The 15,372-nt window shown below is 46.6% G+C and overlaps 1 protein-coding gene and 1 pseudogene across 1 annotated transcript; both read left to right on the plus strand.

Annotated features, from left to right (window-relative positions):
• The first annotated feature begins 240 nt into the window (after positions 1-240).
• Positions 241-1,770, plus strand: rps18 (ribosomal protein S18). The gene is made up of 6 exons (XM_037264256.1): positions 241-283; positions 717-815; positions 889-975; positions 1,049-1,150; positions 1,463-1,554; positions 1,640-1,770. The coding sequence occupies exons 1-6, from the start codon at positions 281-283 to the stop codon at positions 1,713-1,715; spliced, it is 459 nt and encodes a 152-aa protein (XP_037120151.1). The 5' UTR covers positions 241-280; the 3' UTR covers positions 1,716-1,770.
• A 4,235-nt stretch (positions 1,771-6,005) lies between these two features.
• Positions 6,006-6,131, plus strand: LOC119130888 (annotated as a pseudogene).
• The last annotated feature ends 9,241 nt before the right edge of the window (positions 6,132-15,372 follow it).

The raw sequence follows: 15,372 nt of genomic DNA on the forward strand, positions 1-15,372 counted from the left end.
GGGTTAAATAAGCAATTAATAAATACAATTATATATTCAACCACAGCTACCGCTGTAACATACCACTTTTTTCTATGGAACCAAAATACATTTTCATTCGCCAATTTAAGGATGAAGTGGCTACAAATATGACTTTAATGTCGAGACTAAGAAAATGTTCACGGAGTATGTCGAAAAAATTGTCGGACAATTCAGAGTGTGTACCGACTTCCGCCCTCAGCACGGTCAAACTGTCGCGAGACTTGCATCACTTCCTTTCTACGCGGAACAAGCTTTCAAGATGGTGAGAATCCTACTCGGCAAGCCAAATCGGTCGCCATCCATTGCGAATAGTTGTCCATTTGCGCCCCGAGTATCTTTCAGTGGCGCGCGTAGTGTGGACGAGCAGATACAATGTTGAATTGATTGTGAGTGAGCGCAAACGTGGCCTTTAAAACCGAGCGTACAGTCGCTGCCAATATGATGGAACCGTTCGCCCGAAGTATCGCGCATAGAAGCCCCGATGATTGTAGCGATGGTCGGCTTCAAGCATCGCGCACTGAAACTCCGACGTCTGTAACGGCCGTCAATATGGAGCCGCCCCTCGTGCTAAGCTACAAGTTGCTTCTGTAGGATTTGGTTTGACCCGAGATGTTCTGACGTCTGTAACGATCGTCAATGTGGAGTGGCTGTGTCGTGCTCAACTTCAAATGAGCTTTGCTGTGTTGTTTCTGTAGGCTTTGGTCATCCCCGAAAAATTCCAGCACATTCTTCGTGTCTTGAACACAAACATTGATGGAAGGCGGAAAATCGCCTTTGCAATCACTGCCATCAAGGTAGGATAGGGGGGAGGTGGCAGGACGTTGCTGTTACTACCCTGTTCCAATATTTTTGGTGCCGCCTTCTCAGGGTGTGGGCCGACGATATGCCCATGTGGTGCTGAGGAAGGCCGACATTGACCTCAATAAAAGAGCCGGCGAGCTGACCGAGGAGGAGGTGAACCAGCTCGTGGCTGCCCGGGGTCTTGTCCCGTTTGGAGCTGCGGCCACACTGAACACTCTGTGTGCAGGTGGAGCGGGTGGTGACCATAATGCAAAATCCTCGCCAGTACAAAATCCCGGATTGGTTCCTCAACAGGCAGAAGGATGTCAAGGATGGGAAATTCAGTCAAGTGAGTGGATAATATTGCCAGCTTTCTTGTTGGGCCATTGCCCGCTTATGTTGCATACCTACATGTGATGGATGAAAAGCCGAGATGACAAACGCTGCAAAAAGACAAAAAACCTTGACACTAGTCGTGTCCCCCTAACAATCCACCTCAAGAGGTGCAATGATGAATTGACAATGAATCCATTGTGCACTGATTTGATCATCCCGTTCATCTCGGTGCGGGTTTTGCTCTCAAGATTTTGTCCACTTGCCGCTGGGTTGCGCAGACATTGTCCAAAGGCGAGTAAAGTCCAACAGCGCACCCTGCTTTCAGGTGTTGGCCAACGGCCTGGACAATAAGCTTAGGGAAGATCTGGAGCGGCTGAAGAAGATCCGAGCTCATCGCGGCCTCCGACACTTTTGGGGGTAAGTCCTAACCCCCCCTTGGTAGCCCGTGGCAACTTTGAACCTTGACAACATGGCCTCTAACTGGCTCGCGCATCCTTTGCAGCTTGCGCGTACGCGGTCAGCATACCAAGACCACCGGCCGCCGCGGCCGCACCGTGGGCGTCTCCAAAAAGAAATAAACTCAGTGCCGTTGTGGCTTTTGTTATCAATAAATTGCTTCAAACAAACCAATCTTTCTGCTCTCTCATTCCCTGATTGAAACCGGACTAAGCAATCTGATTCATCGCTAGCGTAGCCTAGCCGCACCGTGTCACAGCGGAAGCAAGACTAACGCTGCATTGTAGGAAAGTCTGACTAGAAAAAGCGCACTCCGACACAAACCAGTAGGTCCGAGTTGCAATGGCGACTCGGGTGTGATTTGTACTGACTGATATGCCATTATGTGCCTGCAAGAAATTATTTGGCAAAACGAATGAAATGTTTAGAAGATATGAGATTGAGAAAATTGCGAAGGTTTGCTGAAGCGACGTCATTTTGTTATTGTGGCTCAATGACGTCGCTTTTGTGCGATGCACATCAAGAGGAATCCAACTCCCGGTTGACTGACGTTTTTTTGCTGCCGTGCAATCCTATGGAAATAAATGCATTTGACAACCCCCCAAAGCTGGTGTTTCAGAATTAATTGACATTTCCCTAACTATTTGAATTTGTAAACATTTTATGTACCGTAATTTTCCATGTAAAATACCCTAACCCCCGTGCATAATACGCACCCTAAAAATGGCATGTCGATGCTGGAAAAAAGCCTGTACCCATGTATAATACGCACCCAAATTTTGACTCTTAAGTCCGTAAACGTAAAATTAATTCAGAAAAAAGATAATCTTCGGGAACAACCGGATGTTATTCTGCCGGTCAGTATCACTGCGCATGCGCTAGCAAACTCGATAGCGAAGAAATGTTTCGGATTTGTGTAGGGTACATTGTGACAGCCAACGAGCAGGTGATCGAGCAAGCGTCTGATACGAGAGCATTGTGTTCGTATGGAGCGTGTTTGAAGTGAACAGCAGAGAAGAAAGGAACAAGGCAAAGTGTCGTGAAATAAAACATTACCTGTAATACGCATTTAGAACTGAACTCTCGCTCTTTATATAGCTGACGTGTCTTGCGCATCCGTTCTGCGCATCTGTAATGGCGGCCTCCGTATGATATCCGGTTTGCGATGGAGATTAAAAAACAAACAATATTTGACAATAACACACCATCAAGGATTGCACCATCGCATCAAACGATGTGTCGTCAATTATGAATTTTACTAAGTGTGTTGGGCAGGATGGCTGAATGCGATGCGCGATTGACAACAAACAAGAAGAAAGGTGATTTCAAGTTTTATTTCGAGGGAGATTTTCTTCAAAAATTGTTGTACCCATACAACAATTAGGACAATAAATTAGTTAAATTTTGCGCATTATGCATGGAAAATCACGGTAGTTTGTTTTGTAAAAAGCATCTTCATTTTTATTTATTTTTTTCAGTTTGAGTTTTTATGACCTAAAATTAAATTGGCTCCTCAATAAATAAAGGCCTGCCTACAAAAATGAGCACCTTGACATACACATTCACGGCAGACTTTTTTTTTTTCCTTCCATGGAATAAACCAGCCCTGCAGTGCTCAAAGTGGATTTTGGGCTTGCGTTGTACATGTAAAACAAACATCTCTTTTCATGGTTACTGTCATGTGAAATGTAGATTGTGTCTGCCATTGAAACCCTGCTAACTAGATGACCCGTTTCGACAAGTCATGTAAACATATTGTGAAACAAAGCTGCAATTAGTGTGTTATGTACTTGCCGAAATCAATCAAACAGGCAGAAATGTGCTTTTGTCACGACAAATAGCTCGACGTCTTTCTGAACAACCTGCCGAAAAAAACAGACGTCGGTGATGCCACTGGCTCGGACCACCTCAAACGTTTGCTAGCTTGTGTAAGATAGCAGCAAATACCATGCATTGACAGTACAAGTTAAAAAAATGTGGTCTTGCTCGAAGTCAAGTCCACACACAGTTTCCTGGAAGGTCGCAGTGTCTTCTCCTTCGACGTCACCTTCCGCTTCAGCGTTTTGAGTTCATCCGTAGAAACTTAAAATGCTGCTTTGTACCACTACAACTTGTTTATTCCCATCTGATTTTTGGAGTAGAAAAAACACTGTCACTTTTCTGATTGCCCTCTGAGAATAAAAATTCACGTCTTCACGTGGATTGCAAGAAACAAGCCACAGACATCATCATGAGCTCATTAATTTAATTGAAGCAGAAAAAAGTTTGCCCAAAGTGAGTTCGCAGGCAGCATGGAAACCAATCAAGGGTTTTCATGTCACAACCTCGTGATTGTTATGCAAATGAATCGTTGATTACAGGTGACAAGCAACAGCAGAGTCTTGATGGCATCTTAATTTACAAAGGAAAGAACAATTATCCGCGCTTCCAATATGTGCCCATTACTTTCTGTCATCCGGGGTGACACCTGAAGGAGGAGGAGTCGGAGGAGGAGTAGGAGGAGGAGTAAGAGTAGTAGGAGGAGGAGGAGTAGGAGGAGGAGGAGTGGGGCCCACGGGGTGCGGGTACCCATCAGAATAATCAACCCCATCGAGCCAGATTTTGTTTTCAAAAATATGCACAACCAGGCCGACGCCTGATTCCAGCTTTAAACCTTGATGGAAGTTTGCATTCACGTCTGTGACACCTTGTGTCGGCTCTGGCGTCACTGGCGGGTCTGACGTCACTGGCTCTGATGGCACCGGGTCATTTCCCGGGTTTTCATCCGGGGTTTGGGGGACAGTTGGGCTGATGCTTCCTGTCGAGGGAAGGCGGCTTTGTTTAGTGAGCGTCCATTCTGGACGCGACGTGCAGCCGGAGTGCCGGACCACTTACCGAGCAGCAAAAGGACAACGCTGAGCACCTTCAAAGTCCCCATTGTGTCGGGACGTCACTCTGCAAGACAGCCAAAAAGAACACTGAAGCTATGCCGGGTGCGGGGAGAGGGAGGGAGAGCGAGCTGCCGGGACCGGGTGTCAACCTCCGTCCGGCCTGCTCCACCTCCCTGCCCCATTTTTTGCTCCGGCTTCAAGCGGCCCAAAGCCAATGGAAGGCGCGGAGAGCGACCGCCACAGAAATGCTGCTGCTGCCTGAACAAGAGATTACTTACCGCTTCGAATCAAATCCGATCCTGACTGGCGGTGGATTCTGCGCTGGCTTTTTATAGGTTGCCTGGTCGGCCTCTGGGACGGCAAGAATGCCGGCGCTTTTGTGTCACGCTCGTTAAGGTGGGGCACTTCATTAATTGCCCTTTTGGTGTCACGCAAGCAGCCAGTTTCTTGAAGGTGGGTCTTGCTGAACCACATTTCTCTCCGAGATGTTCACGCCGCAATTATTGAAGTAGCTGAGTCATTTCGACAGCAAGGCAACGGCGGGGGAAGGCAGCTCACTTAGCAACCGGGCCGTCCGCCGACGAGACGCGCACTCTGCACCTTTGGCTGCATCTGTGGCGCCACGGCTAGGCCTGTCCCGTAGCAGCCGGATGACAGCGGCAACTACAAGTTCTGTGCTGATTTAAAAAAAAAAAACTGGCCCTTCTCACTGCCACCTTCTTTGTGCACCAATCACTCCCAGCATCCACCAGGCTGCCTTGCAGCTTTTTGCCTCTTTTCAGGTCTCCACTGTTGGGCTGAACAAAGTGATGCACCCAAGAATAAAAAACTCGACAAAGGGCAAGAGGGTTAGGGTTAGACGAGCCTAAGACGAGGAGGAAAGGGGGCACCGGGTTTGGCCCCAACCCCAAAGCCAGCTCGTTTGGCTTGTCACTGCCGCGCCGACTTCGACTCCTCTCGGCAAGTTCAAGGTCTGAAAGGAAGACTAAAGCACCCTCTGCTGCCAGCTTTATTATTTGCCTCAGCAGTGCGCACCTTATTGAGTCACTGAAAAACATTCACGCATACAAATGCAAATGCTCCACACCAAGAAAGAGAACCGGAGTCCAAAGAATAGAGTATATGCACGTGACGTCACAAACAAACCGGCTGACGGTTTGTTTGGGTGGCAAAAAGCGGCGGACGCTAATTGGGCTAAGGCTGAATTGTACTGGGGCATTTTTTTTAGCATTTTATCGGTGGCAGATCGTGGAAGAGTTGTTACGGTGCAACTTTGACCATGGTGAAGAGTTGTTGTGCCATAGGATGTGCCTATCGCTTCCAAAAAGGCGATACCAAGAAGCTGTATCGGTTCCCTGCGGACCAGACCAGAAAGGATAGTTGGGTGGCGGCGCTTCGTAGGGCGGAAGATGGCCGCAACAGCTCCAGTCTTTGGAAGTCAACTATCCATTCTTACATCTGCTCAGATCACTTTGTGGGAAGTACGTAATTTTGTTTTATTGACGTCAACATTCATCTGTGAGGTATACTGGATGTAGTGCTATACTTACCTGGCAGGGGAGATACCGTGATCAAGAAGGTGGATCACCCAGGGTGAGGCTCAGCCATTGCACTCCGGTTGTGCTGAATATAACCAGCTCAGTGGCCTAGTGGTAGAGTGTCCGCCCTGAGACTGGAAGGTTGTGGGTTCAAACCCCGGCTGGGTCATACCAAAGACTATAAAAATGGGACCCATTGCCTCCCTGCTTGGCACTCAGCATTAAGGGTTGGAATTGGGGGGTTAGATCACCAACTGATTCGCGAGCGCGGCACCGCTGCTGCTCACTGCTCCCCTCTCCCCCAGGGGATGGATTAAAATCACACGGGGATGGGTTAAATGCAGAGGACAAATTTCACCACACCCAGGTGTGTGTGTGACGATCATTGGGACTTTAATCTTAATCTTTTAATAAGGTACACATCCACCATCAGAGGACGCTGACATGAGTGCCTCTCATAACATTTGAAATGTACTCTTATTATTTATTTTAATATATGTGATGTTTGTTTTTTACCCTGTGAGCCAAGAGCCTGTAATAAAGTTTATTATTATTGCTCGGATATTCCCATTTTCTTGCTGCTACTCGGCCATGACCTAAGGAATGCATAATTACACAGCTTCATTACAGTATGTTTGTCCAATTGCTATTTTATAATAATTAGATTGTTCACACATCTACAATTATAATACATTATTATTATGTTATGTACTGCCATGGCTGGCATCTTCTCCGTTTCGCTCCACTGGCTGTGACTCAACGGAATGGACATAACCATCAGTCAGGTAACGATATAGCTGCAAACTCTTGTAGGCTCTGAGGTCTTCCTTGGTACATGGACTTGAACAATCTATCAAATAGTTGTAAATGACTGGATATGTTACTGGCGGAAAAGTCGCCTTATCAGAGGACCAAACGCCTGCTGTCCCAGCTCAAGCGTAGCAGGAGCTGGTGGCGTTCTTACTTGGTTTCCACAGCGGATCAACACGAATGTTATATTTTTTCAACTTTTCAATGTATCTTTTGCGGCTTTCTTGGTCCAACTGGATGAAATAGGACACCCACCCAGGCCGCCATCCTCACGAGTCTAGTGGCAGCGCAAACACGCTTTATTCATACATAATTTGGGCTTCTGATTGACGCTTCTGATTGATGATGTCGGCAGCGTAGGTGGCAATCACTGAATCAGGGCCGAGGCGGGGGTGGGCCTGCGGATTTTGTCGCCAAGAGCTGGCGGTGGACCGCGTTAATGCAGACGGGCTTCTTCGAATATCTCGCAGCGCATGGCCTCGTGAAATGAGCTGTGGGGCCACGTCATCTGATCGACTGCATAGAATGCTACGAAAAGCCACGCCGAAGCTCCTCAGACAGCCCCTGATGGGCAATCTGGGCTGGAGCACTCGGGCTGCAATGTTCTGGCCAAAATGATTCTGAATCCTGCGTACGCCCCTTGGTGGTTGGGTTAGCTACCGACTGCTTGAGAGTGAGTACTAAACCTGTCATACTGTCGGGTTTTGTGAGTTGTTTTTGTCTTGTCCTGTTCGTCGTATTGTCACTTCCTGTTTTGTTTTGGTAACTCTCCTCTCGTTTCAGTTCGTGGGTCCTTCCTCTGTGCGTCAGGCCACTTGACTCCCCTGATCCCAATTGTGTGCACCTGTGTCGTTGGCCCTAATTGTCTGCACCTGTGTCCTCACCCTTCTGTGTGTGTATATAGCCTGCGTCTTCCCCTTGTCTTGTGCCAGTGCGTCTTGTCCCGTCTTGAACACTAGCGATCGCGTAACAGAACTCCCCTTAGAGCTCATAGTTAAGAAGATACCTTTTGTCAAGCCTGAGCTCTGTGTTTTTTAGTTATGTTTTTTGCCATCGTATTTCCCTCGGTTAGAGGCGCTTTTGGGTTTTGCTGTCTCCAGCCTTTTTTTCCCTCCTTCTGAGGCGCTTTTTGTTTTTGCTGTCTCCAGTCTTTTTGTCCCTCCTTTTGAGGCGCCTTTTGTTTTTGTGCTGTCTTCAGCCTGTCAGAATAAACACCTTTTGTTGGCACTCTGCATCCGAGTCCTCTCCCTGATCAAGTCTGACAAAACCCGCATTTTCAACAAGAGCAATAACTTGTGGTGTCTTTGGTCTTAAGTGGAGCCTCTTCTACACCAGTGGCGACCATCCCCCCATGAGCCCTCAGAGGGGCAGCCGCAAAGCAAAAAGAGTCCAAATGAGACGAGATGGCACTTGGTGGCATTTTTATTTCACAATAACAACAACAGCACATATCACCAATACACAAATGGCAGCTCATTCAAAGGGTCCAATGGAGTCCAAATCATTGGAGATGAGGGTGTGTCCACTGACCTTTTGCAAATTACCCATGGAAACCAGCATGCCATGCATGCTGGAAATGTATGGACGTAACGAACGGAGCTAGACGGCGCACACACAAATGCGGGGAAGGCGGCACCGAGCTGATTCATGATTCATTTAACGCCATTGTTGCTTTTGTGGCAGCCATCGTTGTCGTCATCGTCGTCATCATCGTCTTCATCATCATCGTCATCATCATCGTCGTCATCATTGTCAGCATCGTCGTTATCACGATCGTCATCGTCGTCATCATCATTGTCGTCGTCATCGTCGTCATCATCGTCACCATCATCATCATTGTCGTCATCATCGTTGTCATCATCATCGTCATCATCGTCGTCGTCATCGTCGTCATCATCATCGTCATTATCATCGTCGTTGTCGTCATCATCATCATCATCTTCGTCGTCATCATCGACATCATTGTCGTCATCGTCGTCATTGTCGTCATCGTCGTCATCAACATCATTGTCGTCATCATCATCGTCGTCGTCATCATCATCGACATCATCATCATTGTCGTCATCGTCGTCATCATCATCATCATCATCATTGTCACCATCATCATTATCATCATCATTGTCGTCATCAACATCATTGTCGTCATCATCATCGTCGTCATCATCATCGACATCATCATCATTGTCGTCATCATCGGCGTCATTGTCATCATCATCATCGTCATCGTCATCGTCATCATCGTCGTCATCAACATCATCATCATCGTCGTCGTCATCATCATCGACATCATCATTGTCATCATCGTCAGCATCATCGTCGTCATCATCCTCGACGTCATCATCATTGTCATTATCGTCATCATCGTCATCATCATTATCATCGTCATCGTCGTCATCAACATCGTCATCATCGTCTTCATCATCGTCATCATCGTCATCATCGTCTTCATCATCGTCATCGTCGTCATCATCATCGTCGTCATCATCGTCAGCACCGTCATCACGATCGTCATCGTCGTCATCATCATCGTTATCATCATCGTCGTCGTCATCATCCTCTTCATCATCATTGTCGTCATCATCATCATTGTCGTCATCATCATCATTGTCGTCGTCATCATCATCTTCGTCATCATCATCATCATCATCATTGTCATCATCGTCAGCATCATCGTTGTCATCATCGCCGTCATCGTCATTGTCGTCATCATCATCATCATCATCATCGTCATCATCCTCAACGTCATCGTCGTCAACATCGTCATCATCGTCGTCATCATCGTCTTCATCATCATCGCCGTCATCGTCGTTGTCGTCATCATCATCATCATCATCATCGTCGTCATCATCGTCGTCAACATCGTCGTCATCATCGTCATCATCGTCTTCATCATCATCGCCGTCATCGTCGTTGTCGTCATCATCATCATCATCATCATCATCGTCGTCATCATCCTCGACGTCATCGTCGTCAACATCGTCGTCATCGTCGTCATCATCATTGTCGTCATCATCATTGTCGTCATCATCATTGTCATCATCATCATCATCTTCGTCGTCATCATCATCGACATCATCATTGTCGTCATCGTCGTCATCATCATCATCATCATCATTGTCATCATCGTCAGCATCATCGTCGTCATCACCATCTTCATCATCATCGTCATCGTCGTTGTCGTCATCACCATCATCATCATCGTCGTCATCATCCTCGACGTCATCGTCGTCATCATTGTCTTCATCATCATTGTCGTCATCATCATTGTCGTCGTCATCATCATCGTCATCATCATCATCATCGTCGTTGTCGTCGTCATCATCATCATCATTGTCATCATCGTCAGCATCATCGTCGTCATCATCGCCGTCATCGTCGTTGTCGTCATCATCATCATCATCATCATCGTCGTCATCATCCTCAACGTCATCGTCGTCAACATCGTCGTCATCGTCGTCATCATCGTCTTCATCATCATCGCCGTCATCGTCGTCGTCATCATCATCATCATCATCATCATCATCATCATCATCATCATCATCATCATCATCGCCGTCATCGTCGTTGTCGTCATCATCATCATCATCATCGTCGTCATCATCCTCGACGTCATCGTCGTCAACATCGTCGTCATCGTCGTCATCATCATTGTCGTCATCATCATTGTCATCATCATTGTCGTCATCATCATCATCTTCGTCGTCATCATCATCGACATCATCATTGTCGTCATCGTCGTCATCATCATCATCATCATCATTGTCATCATCGTCAGCATCATCGTCGTCATCACCGTCTTCATCATCATCGTCATCGTCGTTGTCGTCATCACCATCATCATCATCGTCGTCATCATCCTCGACGTCATCGTCGTCATCATCGTCTTCATCATCATTGTCGTCATCATCATTGTCGTCATCATCATCATCTTCGTCGTCATCATCATCGACATCATCATCATTGCCGTCATCGTCGTCATCATCATCATCATCATCATTGTCATCATCGTCGTCATCATCCTCGACGTCATCGTCGTTGTCGTCTTCATCATCATCATCATCATCGTCGTCATCATCCTCAACGTCATCGTCGTCAACATCGTCGTCATCGTCGTCATCATCGTCTTCATCATCATCGCCGTCATCGTCGTTGTCGTCATCATCATTGTCGTCATCATCATTGTCGTCGTCATCATCATCGACATCATCATCGTCGTCATCGTCGTCATCATCGTCTTCATCATCATCGCCGTCATCATCATCATCATCATCGCCGTCATCGTCGTTGTCGTCATCGTCGTTGTCGTCATCATCATTGTCGTCATCATCATTGTCGTCATCATCATCATCTTCGTCGTCATCATCATCGTCATCATCATCATTGTCATCATTGTCAGCATCATCGTCGTCATCACCGTCTTCATCATCATCGTCATCGTCGTTGTCATCATCGTCAGCATCATCATCGTCGTCATCATCCTCGACGTCATCGTCGTTGTCGTCATCACCATCATCATTGTCGTCATCATCATTGTCGTCATCATCATCATCTTCGTCGTCATCATCATCGACATCATCATCATTGTCGTCATCGTCGTCATCATCATCATCATTGTCATCATCGTCGTCATCATCATCATCATCGTCGTCATCATCCTCGACGTCATCGTCGTCATCATCATCATCATCGTCGTCATCATCGTTGTCATCATCGTCGTCATCATCGTCGTCATCAACATCATCATTGTCGTCATCTTCGCCATCATTGTCGTCGCCATCGTCGTCATCATCATCGTCATCACCGTCGTCATCGTCACGATCGTCATCATCATTGTCGTCATCATCAACGTCGTCATCGTCGTTGTCATCATCGTCATCGTCGTTGTCGTCATCACCATCATCATCATCGTCGTCATCATCCTCGACGTCATCGTCGTCATCATCATCTTCATCATCATTGTCGTCATCATCATTGTCGTCGTCATCATCATCGACATCATCATCGTCATCATCATCACCCTCGACGTCATTGTCGTCATCATCGTCTTCATCATCATTGTCGTCATCATCATTGTCGTCGTCATCATCATCGTCATCATCATCGTCATCATCATCATCATCGTCGTTGTCGTCGTCATCATCATCATCATTGTCATCATCGTCAGCATCATCGTCGTCATCATCGCCGTCATCGTCGTTGTCGTCATCATCATCATCATCATCGTCGTCATCATCCTCAACGTCATCGTCGTCAACATCGTCGTCATCGTCGTCATCATCGTCTTCATCATCATCGCCGTCATCGTCGTTGTCGTCATCATCATCATCATCATCATCATCATCGCCGTCATCGTCGTTGTCGTCATCATCATCATCATCATCATCATCGTCGTCATCATCCTCGACGTCATCGTCGTCAACATCGTCGTCATCGTCGTCATCATCATTGTCGTCATCATCATTGTCGTCATCATCATTGTCGTCATCGTCGTCATCATCATCATCATCATCATTGTCATCATCGTCAGCATCATCGTCGTCATCACCGTCTTCATCATCATCATCATTGTCATCATCGTCAGCATCATCGTCGTCATCATCGCCGTCATCGTCGTTGTCGTCATCATCATCATCATCGTCATCATCCTCGACGTCATCGTCGTCAACATCGTCGTCATTTTCGTCATCATCGTCTTCATCATCATTGTCGTCATCATCATCTTCGTCGTCATCATCATCGACATCATCATCATTGTCGTCATCATCATCATCATCATCATTGTCATCATCGTCGTCATCGTCGTCATCATCGTCTTCATCATCATCGCCGTCATCATCGTCTTCATCATCATCGTCGTTGTCGTCATCATCATCATCATCATCATCGACGTCATCGTCGTCATCATCGTCGTCATCGTCGTCATCATCATCATCATCATCGTCGTCATCATCATCATCATTGTCATCATCGTCAGCATCATCGTCGTCATCATCGCCGTCATCGTCGTTGTCGTCATCATCATCATCATCATCATCATTGTCGTCGTCATCATCATCGTCATCATCATCATCATCGTCGTTGTCGTCGTCATCATCATCATCATCGTCAGCATCATCGTCGTCATCATCGCCGTCATCGTCGTTGTCGTCATCATCATCATCATCATCATCATCATCCTCAACGTCATCGTCGTCAACATCGTCGTCATCGTCGTCATCATCGTCTTCATCATCATCGCCGTCATCGTCGTTGTCGTCATCATCATCAGCATCATCGTCGTCATCATCGCCGTCATCGTCGTTGTCGTCATCATCATCATCATCATCATCGTCGTCATCATCCTCAACGTCATCGTCGTCAACATCGTCGTCATCGTCGTCATCATCATTGTCGTCATCATCATTGTCGTCATCATCATTGTCGTCATCATCATCATCTTCGTCGTCATCATCATCGACATCATCATCATTGTCGTCATCGTCGTCATCATCATCATCATCATCATCATCATCATTGTCATCATCGTCAGCATCATCGTCGTCATCACCATCTTCATCATCATCGTCATCGTCGTTGTCGTCATCACCATCATCATCATCGTCGTCATCATCCTCGACGTCTTCGTCGTCATCATCGTCATCATCGTCTTCATCATCATTGTCGTCATCATCATTGTCGTCATCATCATCATCTTCGTCGTCATCATCATCGACATCATCATCATCATCATCGCCGTCATCGTCGTTGTCGTCATCATCATCATCATCATCATCATCGTCGTCATCATCCTCGACGTCATCGTCGTCAACATCGTCGTCATCGTCGTCATCATCATTGTCGTCATCATCATTGTCGTCATCATCATTGTCGTCATCATCATCATCTTCGTCGTCATCATCATCGTCATCATCATCATTGTCATCATCGTCAGCATCATCGTCGTCATCACCGTCTTCATCATCATCGTCATCGTCGTTGTCATCATCGTCAGCATCATCGTCGTCATCACCATCTTCATCATCATCGTCATCGTCGTTGTCGTCATCACCATCATCATCATCGTCGTCATCATCCTCGACGTCATCGTCGTCATCATCGTCTTCATCATCATTGTCGTCATCATCATTGTCGTCATCATCATCATCTTCGTCGTCATCATCATCGACATCATCATCATTGTCGTCATCGTCGTCATCATCATCATCATCATCATTGTCATCATCGTCGTCATCATCATCATCATCGTCGTCATCATCCTCGACGTCATCGTCGTCAACATCGTCGTCATCGTCGTCATCATCATTGTCGTCATCATCATTGCCGTCATCATCATCATCATCGTCGTCATCATCGTTGTCATCATCGTCGTCATCATCGTCGTCATCAACATCATCATTGTCGTCATCTTCGCCATCATCGTCGTCGCCATCGTCGTTATCATCATCGTCATCACCGTCGTCATCGTCACGATCGTCATCATCATTGTCGTCATCATCAACGTCGTCATCGTCGTTGTCATCATCGTCATCGTCGTTGTCGTCATCACCATCATCATCATCGTCGTCATCATCCTCGACGTCATCGTCGTCATCATCATCTTCATCATCATTGTCGTCATCATCATTGTCGTCGTCATCATCATCGACATCATCATCGTCATCATCATCACCCTCGACGTCATTGTCGTCATCATCGTCTTCATCATCATTGTCGTCATCATCATTGTCGTCGTCATCATCATCGTCATCATCATCATCATTATCATCGTCGTTGTCGTCGTCATCATCATCATCATTGTCATCATCGTCAGCATCATCGTCGTCATCATCGCCGTCATCGTCGTTGTCGTCATCATCATCATCATCATCATCGTCGTCATCATCCTCAACGTCATCGTCGTCAACATCGTCGTCATCGTCGTCATCATCGTCTTCATCATCATCGCCGTCATCGTCGTTGTCGTCATCATCATCATCATCATCATCATCATCATCGCCGTCATCGTCGTTGTCGTCATCATCATCATCATCATCATCATCGTCGTCATCATCCTCGACGTCATCGTCGTCAACATCGTCGTCATCGTCGTCATCATCATTGTCGTCATCATCATTGTCGTCATCATCATTGTCGTCATCGCCATCATCATCATCATTGTCATCATCGTCAGCATCATCGTCGTCATCACCGTCTTCATCATCATCATCATTGTCATCATCGTCAGCATCATCGTCGTCATCATCGCCGTCATCGTCGTTGTCGTCATCATCATCATCATCGTCATCATCCTCGACGTCATCGTCGTCAACATCGTCGTCATTTTCGTCATCATCGTCTTCATCATCATTGTCGTCATCATCATCTTCGTCGTCATCATCATCGACATCATCATCATTGTCGTCATCATCATCATCATCATCATTGTCATCATCGTCAGCATCATCGTCGTCATCATCATCATCATCATCATCATCATCATCGTCGTCATCATCCTCAACGTCATCGTCGTCAACATCGTCGTCATCGTCGTCATCATCGTCTTCATCATCATCGCCGTCATC

This window comes from Syngnathus acus, chromosome 11 (assembly GCF_901709675.1).
Source record: "Syngnathus acus chromosome 11, fSynAcu1.2, whole genome shotgun sequence".
Lineage (NCBI taxonomy): Eukaryota > Metazoa > Chordata > Actinopteri > Syngnathiformes > Syngnathidae > Syngnathus > Syngnathus acus.